Source organism: Scomber japonicus, chromosome 9 (assembly GCF_027409825.1).
Source record: "Scomber japonicus isolate fScoJap1 chromosome 9, fScoJap1.pri, whole genome shotgun sequence".
NCBI lineage: Eukaryota > Metazoa > Chordata > Actinopteri > Scombriformes > Scombridae > Scomber > Scomber japonicus.
In genome coordinates, this window is record NC_070586.1 from 40,063,103 (window position 1) to 40,084,597 (window position 21,495).

The 21,495-nt window shown below is 39.4% G+C and overlaps 1 protein-coding gene across 1 annotated transcript in view; it reads right to left on the reverse strand.

The window, feature by feature from the left end:
* The window catches only part of LOC128365010 (whirlin-like), a 125,741-nt gene that overhangs the window by 21,674 nt on the left and 82,572 nt on the right, over positions 1 to 21,495 (reverse strand). The window contains exons 6-7 of the mRNA XM_053325624.1: positions 2,132 to 2,317; positions 872 to 1,063 (exon numbers count right to left, since the gene is read on the reverse strand). Of these exons, the coding sequence (XP_053181599.1) occupies positions 872 to 1,063; positions 2,132 to 2,317 (378 nt within the window). The remainder of the gene's footprint in view (positions 1 to 871; positions 1,064 to 2,131; positions 2,318 to 21,495) is intronic.

Consider the following 21,495-nt stretch of genomic DNA (forward strand, 5'->3'; position numbering starts at 1 on the left):
CCAGCCAGCTGGCATAGATTTTAAATGACTTTGAGCTTGCAGTGAATCAATATGTCATGTCATATAATGTGGTAACCAGCAATGTAACAAGACTGATAATGCTCGGCAAGGTGGTCATTCATGCGAAATATCTTTCACCAAGTTAAAAATTAATTTGCCCTGTCAAGTGTTATCCTGTGAAAACGAACACACTGCTTAGTTATCTCTACTTAACTGATATGCATCTTTAAAGTCTGTGTAAAGTAAGAATAAATATGTGTTCTGAGTTTGACATACCACAGAAAAGTGTGTTGTTAACCACCCTGCCAAATATGAATGAATGAAAAAAATCACCAAATATATGAAATTAGGCTTCAAAGTTGTGTAAAAAGCAGTCATTTTCTCTGCTCCCAAACACTGTGGGAGTGCCCGCCGAGTCCGCTGAAACCCCGCCCCCGACCAAGTGTCACCTGTCAATCAAAGTCACCACCTCTACCAGAAATAATATGGACGCTAGGTCTGAGAGCTTTCTGCTGCTAACTCAGCTGCTAGCCAGGCAGCTAACTCGGCAGCTAACTAGCTAATGGTAGACTATAATAGTAGTAGTGTGCTCTGAATGTATTCATACCTCTACAGCAGCAGAACGCGGCGGTGATTAGCATAAACCTGCCCACTAAATCCTGAACAAAGAAATGTTGAAACACAGTTTGTGAAGCCTAGCTCCACAATTCAAATCTAAATGGTTGAAATGCTTTTTACATCTTTTTTAGAAATACATTTATGACCTATTTAATGTGTTTAGAAGAAAATGTTTGAATTCACTTTACACAGTCTTTAAATAGTCTCACACTGGGGGATTTAGTACACATTTACAGTAGATGACAGATCTTACCATAGCAGGGGTGGTGTGTCCAGTATCATGGACCACAGGGGACGCATGGAGGCAGTGGCCCTGTGGATGCAGAACTCCCAGGCCTCCATGCCAGGTCTGGTGGGCCTCCCTCTCACGGTGCAGCACCAGCCGGTCATACAATTCAAGGTCCTGGGGAGCCACCAGACTCCTCACCTCAGACAGCATGGACAGCTGGAAACAAGGAGACAAAATGAGCCAATTAGAGCTCATTAAAAAAAAAGACTATATAAAAGGACTTGTATGTGATTGCAACATCTTTCCAATGTTTTCTACACTATAAAAGCCAACAATAGAGCAAAGTAGTGTCTTAAAGTTTTAAAATGGAAAATATTTCCCATCTTTAGGTTTTTTTTGGACATAAAACTCTCATATTCCCAAAACAATGGGGGCACATTGTAAAAAGGGGGTGGGACATAGGAAGGAGGAGGGGTTGTTGCTGTTCAAGTTTTTTCAAAGTGCTGTGTGAAATGCAAAGAAAGGTAAGAGTAGCTTTAAGCACCAAAATCTAAGTCCAGCTGTTTTTCATGGATACTGACATGATTTATAAGAGAGATCATTTCTTATAAAGAACATTTATCTCTCATTTAAAATGTATTCATTAGTTCATGTACATTTTGGAATATAAAATAAAGATATTTGATGAATAAAGTGGTTTAATTGGTACTGTGACACCATTTAAGTCCATGTGTGCTCCAAATAAGCCCACATCATGATTTAACGTAACACTGTTACATGGAACTAGTTACTCCTCACTGCCACAACACTGGCAGAGATGTTTGCAATAAAGTCCTTTGTGTGTTCACAGGGCGCCATGTGAAATTAGATTCATCATTGAAAATTTCATGGCAAGATGTTTAGACAGACAGAAAGACTGAATGTCTTCCAGCCACACTGCTAGCACTTCTAAAAATAAACATTTCACTTCAGATCAATCTCAGGATCAAGGTGAATTAACTATGAAAAGCCTTGAAATGAAAGACGAACACAGCGAGAGGCCAGTATGATTTCCAAAGTTGGGGCAATTTAGAACAATTTTCTCTTTGTGTTGACAGTGTTCATTTCATTTCCTATTCAGTCCTAAAAACATGCATTTTGAGATAATTACATAGTGATTTAAATCGTTTCACACAGCATGAGCATGTCATATGACTCCGATCCACACCTCTGTTTTCTACTACCTGAATGCTGAAACTATCTCTAAATTGACAGATTTCCCCTCCTGAAAAATCTTTTAGATACCTTTGCGTGTGTGTTGAAGAGCTCAAATAGTGCCATGGCCAGAGGCTCCACCCCTATGTGTCCCTCCTGGTACTCCAGCAGGTAGTAAGCCATCGTCTGTCTCTCTAGCTCCGTCAGCAGCATGTAGGCCTGTTGCTCCAGAGACACCTGTGCTCCAGGTGGGCCGACACCTCTGTAAACCGCTGGCTGGATAGACAGATGAAGCACGAGGAAAGATGAAGAGAAAAAAAAAAGAAGGTAGAAAATATGACGGTCACGTACAGGCGGGATAAGAGCAGTTATCTAACCCTATAAGTCTGCACACATCACAGACAGAAAGTCTTGTGATGTGTGCAGACCTCCCATTCCCTCCCGACTGTCACAGTGCACACACATGGCAGCGGCTGAGCTTATCACGCTCAGGGAATAGGCACCACTTCAAAGCCGCGGGGAGAGTCACTCAGAACTTGTTTGCCTTTAGGACTCCATCATTGTTATCTTCATAAGCAGCTCGACTTGGGAACAGCTCTTCTCACTGTTGGTAGATTTGACAGAGTTTCAGCGAGGTCCCGTGGCTTTACACCAACTGTGAAAACCTTTGTACAGAATAAAAAACAAGCCTGCAAAAGCTGCTGGGAGAGATTTCCCCTCCCATAAAGTTTCAGTTGTGAATAATGCAAAACAAATAAACTGTTCATTAGATGGTAGAAATGGAATATTTAAAAGCCTCTACATGAAGCGCTGGGACTTAGCATTGCTCTGTGATGACGACGCTCAAGTAAAGTTGGGACTACATAATAAATGCAACTGCAAAAGGCCATTAACAAGAAAGCTATTCTCTGTGCTTAAGGTTAAATAAGATGCTAGCTGAGGGATGAAATGCTTGGAGGTACAGCCTGAGAGGGAGAAAGGACAGAAAGAGAAAGCGATGGAGACAAAACAGGGATCAAGAGAAGCTCTTACTGTAATTTGTCGGATTGAAAACAATCAATTCTTTATAAGAGTTTGCCGATTCAATTTGACCTCGAGCATCCCCCTCTGTCAACTTACAGGATTGACTTTATGCGTATTGACATGATAAAGAAGGAAAGGGATCGCTTTAAAGCTTGTAGTTAGAGGGAATAAACACATTTCATGTCTCTGACGGAAGCTCACTCTGAGCTGTATGATTGTATGTGATGTGAACGAGGCCTGTAGCCGGGGCTAAAATCGAATGAAGTCAAATCGATCGAGTAAAATGTGATTCCTAGGGACAACGAAAAGACAACGTATCTGAAGGCTTTTCTTTGAAGACCAGAAATCAATATACATTTTTTTGAAAAACACTTGAATTTAAGAAGCATGTTCCTTTGAAACTTTAATGGGATTCTTTGTGGACCAACAAAAAACAACATATAAGAGGGGGAAATAATTGGTGAAAATTCTCCAACCTGTGACCCTTTTTTAAAACGTAATTTTTCTTTCATGACCTTCATGTGAGCAATCTAATCAACTGTATCGAGTTAACCTATCAGATGTTTCATAGCTTCCCAGCGTTTATACTAATCAATAGAAAAAGGGACAGGCACAGGCACAGACTGAAGATGGAGCGAGAATGTATCATTTCTTGCAAACAAAGTTTTTGCTAATGGATATCAAAATTAATAAAATTTATGTATTTACTGATCTTGTACTCATATTTGTTGGATAATAGAATTTGCTAGTGCCTTCAAAATTGGTACAAAAATAATTGCCAGTTTTTCTGATATACAGTACCTCTACTACAATATGTTATGGGTTTGGTTTGGTTTGGTTTGGTTTAGGTACAAAAACTACTTGTGTAAGGTTAGTGGTCATGATTAATAAAATCCCACACTAATGATAATTGAACAATAGGAAAGAACAGCAGTCTCCATTGTAAAAGTCACATGCTGACTCATTGACCCATTCAGACCAGTGTTGGGCTGTCAGACATTACTTTGTAACATGTAACACTCATTTGTTAGCTTGGTGTATTGGGGTACAATTTAAAACTGTGCACTATAGTTACTAATCCCAGTTTGAGGGTGGATTTCTTTGCCATGCCAATAGTTTTATGGAGGGTTGCGTTCATGGGACAGAGTAGTCCACTACCTGCTAGCTTGGTGTGGAGGTAGCTCCAGAGTTGTATTATTTGCATGTTCCCAGCAAGCATGTCCATGTGGGCTCCGTAAGGGATAAATCAGGTCTAGGAAAATGGGTCCAAAATTAGCAGTCTCCATGGTTGGCCCACCTGTGTTTGCCCATATGGGTTCCAAGTGGGTTCTGACTGGGTTTCAGGTGGGGCCCAACTGGGTGAGTTATAATTAAATCTGGGCTATTGAGCCAGCCCACATGGGTTTCACATGTGGAGCCCATGTTACTGAAACCATGTGGGACCCACACAATTTGCCCAGTTCAAGCCCAAGCCCACTCAGTACCCGAGTAGTGAGAAAAGAAAAACAAATTAAAACAAATTACTTTTGTTGGTCATTTTGTTGTTTTGTTGTAATGCATACATTTCGTTGGGTAATTAGAAAAGTAATGGCATTACATTTAGAATAAGTAGCATGTTATTGTATTCAATTTTGAATTTTCAAACGTGCCCGACTTCCTCCTTAAAAAGGTTTTGTGGCTGTATTAACGGTGTCACTTTTGCTCCAGAAAATAAATAATAACTCAGACTACCAACAGAAGCAGTGTCTAAATTGTACCTGGAACCTGGAAGTCCCCAGTCACTTTTATCCATCCATGATTCCATTACAGTCAAACAAAATGGCCTCAAAATGTTGACAAAAGCACTCCTTCATGCAACTCTACTGTGATTAGAGAGAAAACGATAAAAGAACCTAGGCCCTTTAGACTGCTGAACGATACAGACCATATGATTTGTCTTCATTTCTATCACAGCTCAGTCATGTGAAATCCTACTCCAATAATATCAGAACTAAATCGTTGCAATTTAGAAAGGGATCTTATCTAATGGGAACTGCTCAATTCTAGTCAGGGTTGACCAGATTTAATCTTTACCACACCTGCTTGGCAACAGATGCTATTGTTTTTCTAAGTAGGGTGGTATTTTTGGTCAGGGGTCCTGAATTAAAGGTTAAACAGTTCATACTGAAGGGAAGTCAATTGAGATCCACAGTCAGATGTCGAGACTGAGGTTGTTAGGTACAGTATTCATGTCATTATTCTACTAATCTAGCCCCTCTTAAATGAAAGACATTTTGTCAGATCATTCAAATGTGAATGCACTGCACCTCCAGTCTGCATAAAGCAAGGACAATAGAAATAAACATTCAAATCAATATTCAGTGAGTAAACCAAGGCAACACAACCAGACAGCTGACAGAGGGATAACAACATACTCTGTCAAAGGAAAATCAGCTTTTTTGTAAAGGAAAAATCTTATTACATTTTAAGGTCAATTTCAAATCCTGACACAATGTGACACTTTCAATTTCAAGTATCATGGAAGCAAGGTAAACAACAGTGGAAATATATTGTTTAACTTCCCCAGGAACAGACAGTATGCACATACATGATTCTCCATGTATATTGAAGCAGTAAAAGGTTTGAATTTTAAACACAGATAACAGTAGTCTAAAGAGTGAATGGGTCAGTCCACTGGGACATCCAACTACATCTGCACCGAAATGACATTTCCCTACATCTGTATATTTCAGCTCATGCTGGCAGATGAGCCTGCAGGATGGATGATGGAAATCCATGTCTCATGGGAATCCAGTCTGAAAGCACTTTATGTGAACAAACTAGACTTGTCCCCAAAAAAACAGGAATGTTGTTAAAAGAACTGATGTGTATTTTTTGTTTGGTTTGGTTTATCTGTTTTTGTCAGCTTGTCCTCACAATAAAAATGGCAGTGTAAGTCTAACCCTAACCCTGACCAGTATGTGACGGTTAAGAAAGTATAAACCATGTTTCAGTGATTATGTTATGTTCCTTAGCTAACCCTAACCGAATGTTTTTGTGGCTAAACCTAGATGGCTTTAATGTAACTATAGGTCGCTTTTTTGCTGGCTGAATTTTAGACCTATAGGTTACTGCATTTAATTATGAGCATGTATTGGTTTTTTTATTTTTGTTTTTTCCTTGCATCGTCTGTTTTTTTGTTATTTTGCTCTAGTGGAATAATTCTGAGATTACATTTTGCAGTAGCACTTTTTGTTAATTTGTTGTTTTCAGTTGAAGAGCGACACGGTCCACTCCACTGGAATAGAGACATTACAATATGACCCAATCAGAGTACATGCAGAAGTCATTTTCTTCCTAAAAGGTACAATTACTAATTAATTGAATGACATCAAGGTCACCCAATAGAAAATATTGCTTTGTTTTTATTAGACTCTCTGTCTAATGTTTAATAGATTATTTCAAGGAGCAATACATTGGCATTTGGAGGCCTGTAGCAGCAGCCCACTAATACAGTCTTATGTTAAATAGTATAAAAGACACGCACAGACATTTCATGTGTGTCATATTTCTGGACAGCTATGTCACCTCTGTCTCCAGGTAACAGTTTCTGTCTCTTCTTACTTTGAAAAGTCTTCATTTATTTAAACAATAGTAACTTTGAGCTTCCAAGTGGATGAAAGAATCAGCTGTCTGTCCTTGTGCGAACTGGTTTTCTACTAAACTTCGGCTAAGCTGAACACCATGTGTAACCATAGTAACTGTACACAACAGAGATGATGACAGCTGTAGCCTCAAAGTAAATATAAGACTAAAATGTCTTCAGTTTTTGTTCACTAAATCTAACAAAATCAAACCAACAAACAAAATCTAACCAAAATGTCTTAATTTCTAAATCAGGTGAAAATTAAGATTGTTAAATAGGCAATAATAGATCTGTCTTATTGTCTGTTCCAGCAAGTCATGCCAGTGTGTACCTTGACCCTGAATCCAATAAGAGGTTTAATAGTGTGTGTGATATGGACAGTGTGTCTCCATTTCCTACTGCTAGGTAAAAGTGAAGATAGAATATCTCATTTCTGGGAGCTGCCATCTTCCTTGTGTGACGTCATTTGGAGCCAGAGTCAGGCTGTCATCCTGCTGACGCCCCCTCAGCCTGATAGAGCTTTGAGAGCAGCTGTCACAGTTGTCAATCATGATTTCACAACCCCTTTTATATCGTCAAGTAACTAATTAAAAACAAACTTATCAGAACAAATGAGCTTTTGGACAAACATCAGTGTGATAAGAACTACTTAACATTACAGAAAACATCGTTGGGAAAAAATTATTTGTCTGATGAGCTATGATACTTTAATTTAGCTCATGTTCCATCCATTAACATGGAGGGGGTGAGATTTTTGACCTACTAATGCAGTGCCTCTTAAAAATGTGCCGTTTGAATTTGGTCAATTCCTTATTATTTCTTGAGACCACACATATATGTATAAATGGAGAAATGTATCCATTAAAAAGATGAGGCTTTAATAAATAAATATATTGATTGTTATTTATTTCTTCTTTAGAACATAACTGGTGTCAGAAAATATATTTCTGCCATTCACAGTCTTTCCACAACTGTCTCTCTGATGCTTGCTCTTGCTAACAGCCAGCTAAACCTCTCACTGTCTTTTTCTTGTCTTTTTCATGAGTTAGAAACCCAAAGCAAAGCCTAACTTTTAACGTTATCAAACAAAAATAGATGTTGTCCCCTTTCCTTTCTATCATTATTGGTTTTGTATGTAATATTAATATCTGTGATAATAGCCTAACTATGAACAGGAGATTGGAACTAGCAATAGCTATAATTTCTATATGCAGAACATCAGTTACTGCAGCCCTGCCATTGCAGAGTAGAGCGGCTGATCCCTTGTTTATTCAGAGTTTAAGTTAATTAATATTAATCGTGTCGTTTATCTGAATTACACCAAATTCAACACTGCAATCCTTTTGTTCCACAGCAATCCACCTGCCAAGTGTGGAGTTCATTGGACGAATGGTTCAAGACATTTGCAAAGGACATACATACATGTAACAATTCCTTCCTTTAGTAGAGAGATACTCCAGCCAGTCACCAGGGAGCAATCAGGATAATTTGTCTTCACTTTTGGGGAGCTGTCATAACATCCATCTTTATATACAGTCAGTGGTGTGTGTGTGAGTATCTGTGTGTGGAGGAAGAGAGAGACAACTTGTATAACTCGAAGAAATTCTCTCAGATGTCGTCTAAATGATGGCATGTCAGCAGTCATTTTCTTCTCTCGTACTTCTAACCAATCACATCCCTGGTGATTATTAATATCCAGCACACTGCATTCACTTTAAAAGCTCTTTTTTGATAACCATCTCCATTTGATACAAGCACTGGATATATATGGATACATTATATATGCAGCATAGAGCAGCATCCTTTACGTGCCATCCTTAATTCATTCATGGTTACCCAGCGGCTGTTGAAATGCTTGTTCGACATGCATTAAATCAACATGGCCGCCCATCCGATCTTAAATTACAAAGCTCATTAGCCGTAGGTCGCCTGGGGCACAGAAACTGGACCAATTTCTGAAGGGTAGCTGCTTAATTATAGCAGAGCCTTTGATGCAGAGTGTTTCAGTTTTCTGCACATATTACCATGTAGCCAGCTGTTTAAAGTGCCAACTGAAATCATTTAATAAAAGGAACAATAGCTTGAGAGGTTCAGGTGTGGGTATACAGGATAATAATTGTATTGATTATCACCCATAACTGCTACATCAGTGTTATTATTTTCAACAAGTCTGTCCACTTCAGGTACACTGGGACAATCTTTAACACTGACTGTACTGAGATACATTGAGTGCTCACAACAAAGTACAGCTGACTTAAATATCACATGTTCATTCTAAACAGATAATTCATTTCACACAAAAAATGTCCCAAGGTAACCAGCTTCCTAAATTCTTTTAAGTAAATAGAGTTTACAGTGTAGCTGCTAAAGTCTCAGTCTTACAGGTAAAATAGGAGCTCAGCTGATTAGGTCTAAGTCTAGTAATAGGTCTGATTAATTGAATGAAAAGTAGTAAATATGTTGCATACTGTAGTATGTAGTTTTTCCAACAAAGTTGAAAAAGAAAGAAGCGTAGAAATGTGACAACAGTATGTTATGTTTCTCTTCAAGCAATCAAGGAAATACTGTACATGGACCCAGTTTGCATCCCCTAAAGCCACTATACAAATATTACCCATCACTAGAGACCTGAGTCGTGAACAAACAGAAACCCCTTCAGAAAACCAACCAATAGTACAAGCATGAACCAAACAACAAACAACCAGAGGATTGAGTTCACTCAACCGTGTGAAATATGTTCACAACAAATAAAACAAGGTCAGCTGCCTCACACTGTACATACTGTGGCCCTTCTGGTGATGAACATCTTTTGTAAAGCTATTTAGATCTTAGAAGATCACAACACAATGCTGGGTGAGCGAGTTGATTACTGAACTGTCAATTTCTCTTTCCGGTTCCACAGTCATTCTCCCCCTTTACTTTGGTTATAACCCTGCCAGGTGCACAGGAACACATAGCCAGGCTCCCTCATGACAAATCTCTGATGATTCTGCCCAGGTCTATGGTCACAGAAGGTTTCATCACTGAAGCGTAGCATCCACTCTCCACTTCCTTTACTCCCACACTGGGGAAGAAGCATCTGAAAAGGCATGTTGTTTTCTTCAATGTTTTTCAATTTTTCAACCTGATATTTGTTTAAAAATGAGAACAATGTTTGCTTAACCATCTGGGCAAAGTCTGCCAACACTTGATGTTTCTCACCTATGATGAGTTGAGTAAAGACTCATTTGGCGAAATGTATTCTTTGCATACTATCTGTAAGTTTGGAGAGGATTGGGGTGATTATGCTACCAATTACAATTTGAGCTATCCAATTACCTCTCCAATTGGCTTAATTTTGTTGGAAAATTGTGTTTTGTTAGATAATAATCCTATTGTTACATGCCTTAGTGTGTCGTGAGTGCATGCCAGGTACTTCCCTCCCCCCTCTTCCATTGATCGCCTCAGCTGTGCCCAGTTTGCCATCAGCCCTAGCATAAAGGCTCCAAGGAGAGCTAGAACCAGTGTCAGTGGACCATGCAGAAGGACAATGTTCCTGTTGATTCACAACCATACTACATTTCAGTTACCTTTGCAGATTGGCTTATTTTTATGATAGTGAAGCCCATTTACAAGTTACAAGTGATCTTTATCTAAGTTGTAGCATACTTGAACTTTAGTTGTCTTGTTATCTCAATTGTTATTCCCCCCTCAGGCCCGAAACATTCTCATAACACCTAATTTTATTGTAATTTCATTTTCAACATCTAAAACGTTCACCAGGATAGGACAGGACAGACTGCTTGGCAAAAGCACTTATACTGTAGGAAAAGTTCACCACATCTCATGTCGATGTCTATTCACTGTTAATGGTAAATGTTGTCAATTAAAGAAATAAACTTAAAGTCTGTGTAAAGTAAGGATAAATATGTTAACCACCCTGCCAAATTTGAATGATTAAAAACATAGCCAAATATATGAAATTAGGCTTCAAAGTTGTGTAAAACTCTGTAAAAAAGAGTCTCTAAAGCCTCTTTCTCTGCTCCCAAACACTGTGGGAGTGCCCGTCGAATCTGATGAAACCCCGCCCCCTACCAAGTGTCACCTGTCAAAGTCACCACCTCTGTGAGAGCTTTCTGTCGCTAGCTCAGAAGCTAACTTGGCGGCTAACTCAGCTAACTGGCTAACTGTAGACTGTAGTAGTAGTAGTGTGCACAGAATGTATTACAGCAGCAGGGGAACACAGAAATGTTGAAACACAGTTTGTGAAGTCTAGCTCCACAATTCAAATCTAAATGGTTGAAATGCTTTTTACACATTTTTTAGAAATACATTTATGACCCATTTAATGTGTTTAGAAGAAAATGTCTGAATTCACTTTACACAGTCTTTAAAGGTACATGCTATATTGACAGAAAGCTTTGACCGAGCCATGCCACCAACGCCTACATGTACCAGGATGCATTGCACCTTATCGGCTACATCACACAGCGTCCTGCCTCCCTCTTCTGCATTTCTTCAGCCATTTTCACTGTTGGACAATACAACTGAAGGGAACAGGGTTTAGTTTTAGCATTTGAGTGGCATCATTCTGCAGCATGTCCCCCTGGCTACCTGGAATCAGAGACTAGAGATCCAGCTTGTAATAGGCTGTAGTTCCTCCTTACCCTAAAACTAAGTCACTGTACACGCTGAATGATGGTGCTGGTGGTGTTTTGACTGTTGACCATGGATTTTAACCCATACATAGTGTTCGGATCAAATTTGACATTTAACAGCTGTAAAAACAACCCAAATGTCTTTTACTCTGAAATTTGATTACTTTTCCTAAAGTGGCCCAAAATGCACAAAGATAAAAAATATGTTAAATTGTTATACTATGTTTGTCCATTGAAGCTGTTCTGGGTCTTGGTATAGACACTTTTTATGAGGGGATTCTTAGACCGGGTCAAAACTGACCTTGAACATATTGCGAGGGTGTAGAATATGACTAGTAAGTAAGGGTTAAATAATTTATTTCCAAAGCGCTTTTAGTTGTCAGGATACGTTTCTTCAAACAGGTCATGGTTGCTTAAAATGTTTCTAATTCATTTTTAATGGTGGTACATGTCAGTACAATTGCGGGAGTCAGTAACACTTATGACTTGTTGCAGTATGAAATCTGCCAGTCACACAGAGTACATGCACACATGGTAATCCATGTATGCATCTTGAGCCCCATTCAGACATGCACATTTTTAAATAAATGTGATGGTGTTTTTACCTTAGTAGCACTGCAGTTTTTAGCAAACCTTACTCTTGACAGGAGAATATAGTGCATTTGTTGGACCTTTGGGGGATTTTTAGTGTCAGATTAATCCACATTTGGTGCTCTATTGGATATTTCTGGTAGTAGGATGTTGTGTGTGGGACTGAGTCCAAAAAAACTAGGTGTGTACTTATGTGTGTTCATGGCAATGAAGGAGCATATCACCCAGTGAGTGAAAACAGTGTGGCTCATTGAGTGTTGGGACAACAATGGAGATATATGGTACAGAGGAATACGATTGATACACACACATGATTTGAGAGTAGATCAATTCATTGTTGGTTTGAGCTTGCACATGAGATTTGAAAGTCACTAACCTCATTTTATAAATATGCATATTATATTAAACATTTTCATTGCCTTATTAACAGTACAAATAAATGTATGACTCAATTGTTATCTAGGATGCACACAGAAAATTAATCATTAGTTCAGGCAGATCACTGAAGTCTAACCTCTATATTAGCTGATTGGTATCAGCTGTTTTATTCATTCTTCACAGTCACAGGCTCATTCACAGCTAAATCAATGACTGGTCATGTCCCGTCATTTTCTTTGCAGGTGTACAGAGCAGTCATCGTAGCATGTTACCTCCACATTATGTGTTATGTTTTTCGACATTGTTGATTCAACACAGATCTAAAGTTTGTGTGTTTTTTAAGGGTTGATAACGCACGCTGTTCGTTGTTAGGAGGTGGCCACACGTTCTTCTGAATGTTTTAAACACCAACCCTTAAACATATATATTCATGCCGTACATCGTTGGAAAGCTTAGATTCTCCTGATTCATTCAAGACCACTCACCAATTATATGGTTGCTCACAGCCGTAATAGTATTAGCGATTATCTCGGCTAGCCACTCAGCTAAGTGAGAAAAGCTATAATGCTACATACCTTCAAAGTCTTTCCTTTATCCACAACGATCATCTTATGACTCAGGACTTTCTGTACAGCTCGCCAAATATCCATTCTTGTGAAATATGAAGTCCGTTTCCATAAAACCGAAATACTTTCCTCAATATGTCAACATGTATTTAGTCCAACACGTAACGTAATAACACAAATAACAAACCATATACGGTCTGTTTAGGTAATTTCCTGACCTGCACGTCCATCTCAGAGTACACGTGACTAGATGTTTACGACCGTGAGCCTCTTCTGCTTCTGACGACACCACACACAAGCCAATCGGTGTTTAGGATTAGGCAGTACATGTCTCCAAAGCCAATGAGGACATGTGACCGACAACAATGACGACATGGCTTTGATTGACAGCTGTTCCAGCCTATGGAAATATTCGGTGAAATGAAGTTGATAACCTTTTAGCAAATAGTCTGAGGTTTCCAACGGTGTATGACACTAAGCTATTAAGTTTGGCTGTCCATAAACATACTCCAAGCGTAACCGGCGTGCGCCCTGTGCGTAAAAGAGTTGAACCATATATCATTACGCACACGGCATTTTGGTACACGGTTGGTTCTTCTTCGACTTGACATATGACTTATAGATAGATAGATAGATAGATAGATAGATAGATAGATAGATAGATATGGCCAAACAAAAAAAATGGTTATATATTATAATATAATATATAATAATAATAATAATAATAATAATAATAATAATAATAATAATAATAATTAAAGCTGCAAGCAGCGATGATCGGGCCCAAGCTCCCCCGCCCCGCCACTACTGAGCGAGACTTGCTGTGACGCATACAGAGTCAATATAAAAAATGCCAAAATTGCAAATTCACTTCAAAATGGCCGACTTCCTGTTGGAGTGAGAGTATGGGTCTAAGAGACTTTTTTGTGCCTCTTTATGTGATACATATATATACCAAGTTTTGTTCATCTATGTCAACCTGGAGGGAGGGGCTCAATTTCCTTAATCTTCTACGGGGTGCAATACCCCCATTTGGCCAGCTGTTCCTGTTTAATGGCGAAACATCAAAATTCCTCACATCGCCACGAAGAAACCAAATCCCTAATCAGAAAGTTTTTGATAACTTTTCATCTCCAATGTCTCAAGATGTTTCTGAGTGAATTTGAAGTCGATCGGATTAAATCCCTAGGACAAGTTTGTTAAAGTACGAGGCGTCAAAAACACCAAAATCGCACATATTTTTCAAAATGGCCGACTTCTTGTTGGAGTGACATCGATAGTCCAAGAGAGTTTTTGGTGCGTATTTACAAGATACATATGTGTACCGAATTTCGTTTGTCTATGTCAATCTGACTTGAGGGGCTCCATTTTTTTTCAATTTTCAAGGGGGCGCTATTGTATCCAGTAGGTGGCGCTATGGAGCTGACACAGTATTGATGCATATACGTGTTCAGGGTGGCACCCTCTACATGTGTGATTAATTTGGTGTAGATCAGACGATGTCTGTAGGAGTTATAAGGACTTCCTGTTTAATGGCGAAGGATCGAATGGTGAAGGAAATTGTCGGCGCCGCCACGGCCAAACCGGATCCCTAACTAGAAAGTTTTTAGGAACTTTTCATCTCCAATGTCTCAAAATGTTTCTGAGTGAATTTGAAGTCGGTCGGATTAAATCCCTAGGACAAGTTTGTTAAAGTACGAGGCGTGGAAATCGCCAAAATGGCACCAAAAACGCAGATGCAAAATGGCCGACTTCCTGTAGGAGTGAGGGTATGGGTCCAAGAGACTTTTTTGTGCGTCTTTATAGGATACATATGTGTACCGAATTTCGTTTGTCTACGACAAACTCAGTCGAGGGGCTCGATTTTTTTAATTTTCTAGGGGGCGCTAGAGAGCCATTTTTTCTCGCCCATTTTCGTGATCCTTAAAATATCAAATTTTTCGCCGGATCGGACATGATTGCAAATTTTGGTGACTTTTCGGGCACGTTTAGGCTGTCAAAAAGGCGTTCGTTTAGGCAGAACGATAATAATAATTAAAACTGCAAGCAGTGATGAACGGGCCCTCGCGCCCCCACGCATGTCGGGCTGCGGCTCGGTCGGAGAATGTAGCATCACCAAGGTCTTATGGCTCAGCTGAGTTAATTTCAGGTGTAAATACTTAAGATTATCGGAATAATCATTGAAAGAATGAAGCAAGTGAGTTCCTGTTGCCAGTAGGTGGCGCTCTGACTGTCACTAAATATGAGACTGTACATGTGTTCAGACCAGGTTGTGAACAAGCATCTGAAATTTGGAAAAGCTCAGATCATGTGGAGTGAAGTTATGAGGGTTTGAAATTTCATGGCGAAGCATCGAAATTGGCCGCGTCACTACGGCAACCAGGAATGATGGGCGAAAAAGATTTTGATAACTTGTCATCTCCAATGTCTCAAGATGATTCTGTGTGAATTTGAAGTGGATGGGATGAAATCTGTAGTACTATTTTGCTCAAATATGAGGCCTGGAAATGACCAAAAAACTCATCAAAATTGAGCATGTTTCCCAAGATGGCCGACTTCCTGTTGGACTGAGGGTTTGGGTCCAAATTGAGTTTTTGTGCGTCTGGAGAAGATACATAAACCTACCGAATTTCATTTTTCTATGTCAATCGGGAAGGCTGATGTTCAATTTTGAAATATTGAAGGGGGCGCTATTGAGCCGTTTAGTCATGGCCATCCCATTGAAGTATATAGGATGTTAAATGACCCCACTCCAGACGTGTGTGTTGAGTTTCGTTACCGTGGAGGCATCCTTTGCCCCTGAAAAGTGTAATCGTATTTCATGGCGTTGAATGTGTTGTCATGGCAACAGTATTCGATGATGGGTCACGAGTTGCAGCATGTAGCATCACCAAGGTCTTATGTCTCAGCTGAGTCAATTTCAGGTGTAAATACTTAAGATTATGGGAGTAATTAGTGAAAGAATGAAGCAAGTGACTTCCTGTTGCAAGTAGGGGGCGCTATGACTGTCACTAAATATGAGACTGTACATGTGTTCAGACCGGGACACTGAACGAGCAAAGTAAATTTGGAAAAGCTGGGACCTTGTGGAGTCAAGTTATGAGGGCTTGAAATTTCATGGCGAAGGATCGAATGGTGAAGGAAATTGTCGGCGCCGCCACGGCCAAACCGGATCCCTAATTAGAACGTTTTTGATAACTTTTCATCTCCAACGTCTCAAGATGTTTCTGAGTGAATTTGAAGTCAATCGGATTAAATCCCTAGGACAAGTTTGTTAAAGTACGTGGCATGGAATACGCCAAAATCACACATATTTTTCAAAATGGCCGACTTCCTGTTGGAGTGACGTCATGGGTCCAAGAGACTTTTTGGTGCGTCTTTATACGATACATATGTGTACCAAATTTCGTTTGTCTATGTCAATCTGACTTGAGGGGCTCAATTTTTTTTCAATTTTCAACAGGGCACTTTTGTATTCAGTAGGTGGGGCTATGGAGCTGACACAGTATTGATGCATAGACGTGTTCAGGGAGGGACCCTCTACATGCGTGGTTAATTTGGTGTAGATCGGACGATGTCTGTAGGAGTTATAAGGACTTCCTGTTTAATGGCGGAGGATCGAATGGCGAAGGAAATTGTCGGCGCCGCCACGGTCAAACCGGATCCCTAATTAGAACGTTTTTGATAACTTTTCATCTCCAATGTCTCAAGATGTTTGTGAGTGAATTTGAAGTCAATCGGATTAAATCCCTAGGACAAGTTCGTTAAAGTACGAGGGGTGGAAATCGCCAAAATGGCGCCAAAAACGCAGATTCGATACAAAATGGCCGACTTCCTGTAGGAATGAGGGTATGGGTCCCAGAGACTTTTTTGTGCGTCTTTACACGATACATATGTGTACCGAATTTCGTTTGTCTACGATAATCTCAGTGGTGGGGCTCGCTTTTTTAAATTTTCTAGGGGGCGCTATTGAGCCATTTTTTCTCGCCCAATTTCGTGATCCTTAAAATATCAATTTTTTCGCCGGGTCGGACATGATTGCAAATTTTGGTGACTTTTCGGGCACGTTTAGGCTGTCAAAAAGGCGTTTGTTTTGTATAATAATAATCTTTACAGATACAATAGGGCCTTCGCACTGTATAGTGCTTGGGCCCTTATTAAAGCTGCAAGCAGCGATGATCGGGCCCAAGCTCCCTCGCCACGCCACGACTGAGCGAGACTTGCTGTGACGCATCTTCAAGGTCTTGAGATGACACAGAGTCAAAATGAAGTCGGTCGGATTAGGAGGAATTCATTAAAGTACGTGGTGTGAAGATTGTATGCCATGCCAAAATTGCAAATTCACTGCAAAATGGCCGACTTCCTGTTGGAGTGAGGGTATGGGTCTAAGAGACTTTTTTGTGCGTCTTTAGATGATACATATGTGTAGTAAATTTTGTTCATCTACGTCAATCTGGAGGGAGGGGCTCAATTTTATTAATCATCTACGGGGTGCAGTACCCCCATTTGGCCAGCAGTGCCTGTTTAATGGCGAAACATCAAAATTCCTCACATCGCCACGAAGCAACCAAATCCCTAATCAGAAAGATTTTGATAGCTTTTCATCCCCAATGTCTCAAGATGTTTCTGAGTGAATTTGAAGTCGGTCGGATTAAATCCCTAGGACAAGTTCGTTAAAGTACGAAGGGTGAAAAACACCAAAATCGCACACATTTTTCAAAATGGCCGACTTCCTGTTGGAGTGACGTCATGGGTCCAAGAGAGTTTTTTGTGTGTCTTTACAAGATACACATGTGTACCAAATTTCGTTTGTCTATGTCATTCTGACTTGAGGGGCTCAGTTTTTTTTCAATTTTCAAGTGGGCGCTATTGTATCCAGTAGGTGGCGCTATGGAACAGACATAGTATTGATGGATATACGTGTTCAGGGCGGGACCCTCTACATGCGCGATTAATTTGGTGTAGATCGGACAATGTCTGTAGGAGTTATAAGGACTTCCTGTTTAATGGCGAAGGATCGAATGGCGAAGGAAATTGTCGGCGCCGCCACGGCCAAACCAGATCCCTAATCAGAAAGTTTTTGATAACTTTTCATCTCCAATGTCTTAAGATGTTTCTGAGTGAATTTGAGGTCGGTCGGATTAAATCCCTAGGACAAGTTCGTTAAAGTACGAGGCGTGTAAAACGCCAAAATCGCACATATTTTTCAAAATGGCCGACTTCCTGTTGGAGTGACGTCATGGGTCCCACAGACTTTTTTGTGCGTCTGGACATGATACATATATATACCAAATTTCGTTCATGTACGTCAATCTCTCACATTTTTATATTCAATAGGGGGCGCTATTGAGCCATTTTGCCACGGCCATTTTGGTGGACCTTAAAATATCAAATTTTTCGCCGGGTCTGATGTGTGTGCAAATTTTGGTGACTTTTGGGGCATGTTTAGGCTGTCAAAAACGCGTTCATTTAGGCAGAACTATAATAATAATCGGTACGATTACAATAGGGCCTTCGCACTGTGTAGTGCTTGGACCGTAATAATTTCTACAGATACAATAGGGCCTTCGCACTGTATAGTGCTTGGGCCCTAATAATAATATGGTGTCAGCTTTCATTAGAGACCAAGATTTTGATTGTAGGCAAAGGGGATGTGAAGTTATAGGTGTTTGATTGTGGTTATACAGCTTTGGTAACCATGGTAACCAAGTGTCCATTTGGAGTCTCCAAAAAGGACCTAAGGAAAACGCATGGACATACCTGTTGAAAAATAACTCTGAAAAATTAATCTTTTGGTCTTTTGACTCCAAATTTGGACTGCATGAAGCCAAGACCTGTGGCTGTGGCCTCATTGTGTCTATATCCTGCTGAGAGGTCCCTGAATGTCTGTACACATGTCATTGTATAGGCAAACCTATGGGCGAGTAAACAACCCCATCATTGTAACCTCTGCCACTCTTTGTCAGTAAGTCACAGAATCACACAGTGTTTCCTTTCCAATGATACCAGACACATCTGAGTCTCAAACTATGTGGGATCTGTGCTGCTCACAACTTGAGCATGTCGTTTAGGCTAACAACATAAAAAATAGGGGCGTGTATTAAGTGGTTAATGTAGTTTTCTCAGATTCTTTGAGAACACACTCACAGAGCAGAGACTTTTCCACTAACTGTGCTAGTGCAGTGTCCGTTCGAAGCATAGCTGTTCAGAATGGATCCAATGTGAGCAATAGAAGTCTGAAGTCTGAACTTAGTATCTTATCATACCCAATTGACAGTCTCCTCAATACATTTAACAATAAGCTGGCTACAGCCCTTGATGCTGAAAAAGAGAACATCCCTTAGAGGAATAATGAAAGTGCAAAATTAAAGAGAGACTGTTGGATCGCAGAGCACAGATGATGCAAAACTAAATTACATGGACATTAAGAGATTATAACAGAAAAAATTTAAATTTATAATAAAGCAATTCAAACTTCCAGGCAATTTTATTTTTCTAATGTAATACATTTCAACATAAGCAATTCAGAGTGCTTTTTTAATACCAGTGAATCTATATGTGATGAATTTGCAGACTACTTTAAAGGAGAGGATAACCAACATATATATTATATATAAATATATATATCAGCATGGAGCTACAAACGTCACTTGTGGCATCCTCTAATATCTACCTGCATTGGGAGCTGCAGTGTACTGACTTTTTTCTTGCTTTTACATAGCAACACTGCAATCATCTACATGCACCCTTGACCCAATCCCAACCTCCTTTTTAAAAAAAACTGTTTTTAATTCAGTGTCTGAGGAGGCTCTGATAATCACTCTTTACAGCATGGTATTTCCCACAGTATTCACATTTGTACTTATCAAGCCTTTTTAACAAAAATGAAGAAGGAGCCTTGATCTCTCAATATCTAACAGCTACAAAACAATTTCTAATCTAAAAACTTGTTTGAGTTAATAATACATTTTATTAACTCAAACAAATCAAATGTTTCAAATCAGGTTTCTGAGCTTTTCCCAGTACAGAGACAGTCCTAGTTAAAGTAGTTACTGACAACAATTCAATACAAAACACTTTATTTGTCCCCAAGGGGCAATTGCAGGACAAATCTTGATGACAATAAACCTTCAGTGTTGGTAATACTTGATCTGAGCGCTGCTTTTCACATAGTTCTCTGAAATAGACTGAGGGACCACACTGGGCCATCTGAAACTGTTTTCAATTGTTTTTTATCTACCATGTACGGTCCCCCAGGGATCAATTTTAAGGCCACTTCTTTTTAATCAATATGTGTTACTCCTTGGTAATGTCATCAGAAGGTACAGCATCTCATTCCACACTTATGCTGATGACACACAACGTTATGTTGTTGTGTCTCCTAATGACATAGGACCAAATGAACTCCCTTTTAACTGTTTTTAGATATTAATATATGGATTTACAGCTCAACCAGGATAGTCACTAGGTTTAAAAACCCAGAGAGAGAAACCAGTTGCCAAAGGAAAATTCCCTGGACATATCCCAACCCAACAAGCAAGAAACCTTGGTATGGTCTTTGACTCTGAACTGAACTTCAAGGCTCATGTGGTGTATGTCACCAAATCTGCTTTTTATCACCTCAAAAACATTGCTCAAGTGTCACCAAGAGATGATGAATGAATGAATGCTTTTATTACAAGCAGGCTGGTCTACTACCATGCACTCTTTTCTGGTCCATCCAAAACTTTCATAAATTAGCTCAAGCTGATTCAGAACTGCATGACCCAAGTGCTGACTATAGGACCAGAAGGAGAGAACACATTACATCCATTTTAAAGTCCTTACATTGGTTGCCTTCTAGTTTCTGTATTGATTTTAAAATGGTCGTACTTATTTCTAAAGCACTTCAAGGTCTTGCTACTGCTGACAATGTATAAATGGGTACGGCTCCCCAGGTCCTCTGCAGGAGTCTGTTAGTTGTTCCAAAATGTAAAACTAAAACCTATGCCAACACAGCCTTTAGCTGTTATGTTATGAGCCAGTGGAACAGTCTGCCTGAGGATCTGAGAACAGCTGGAAGTGTTGCATTTTTTAAAAGTAAACTTTAAAGCTACCTGTTCAACCAGGCTATTGATTAAGAATGGTTTATAGGCTTTTTGTATTTTTGTAAAAACTTATTGTATTTATTTGATATTTAATTAATGTTTAATGTCATTTTTTTGTTACTATCAATCAGTTTTTACCCTGATTAATTTTATTAATCTTTGTTTCTTTTTGGTCTTCTTAATTCTTAATCTAGGGTGGAGTATTGTAATGTAGGACACTTAAGCTCCAATGCATTTATCTCTTTTTGTACAACATTAAAGTGAACATGATTGGTGTTGAATCCAAACTGGGGTAGGTCATATCATGTAATAGAAATCATATGACTGTGGATATGATGTCATAAACAGGGGCAGGAAAATAGTTCAACAGGAAGTACCTCTTGTGAAGTCAACTCAAAGGTCAGTGAGTGTTAAGGATAGAAATCTGGCATAAATAAAACAATGTTCTTAATTGTTAAATCATGTTTGTAATGTATTTGGGCATCATTTGATGCCTAAGCCTAAAAACTAGTGTCCCAGATTAGAAAATCCACAAATTCTGAAACCA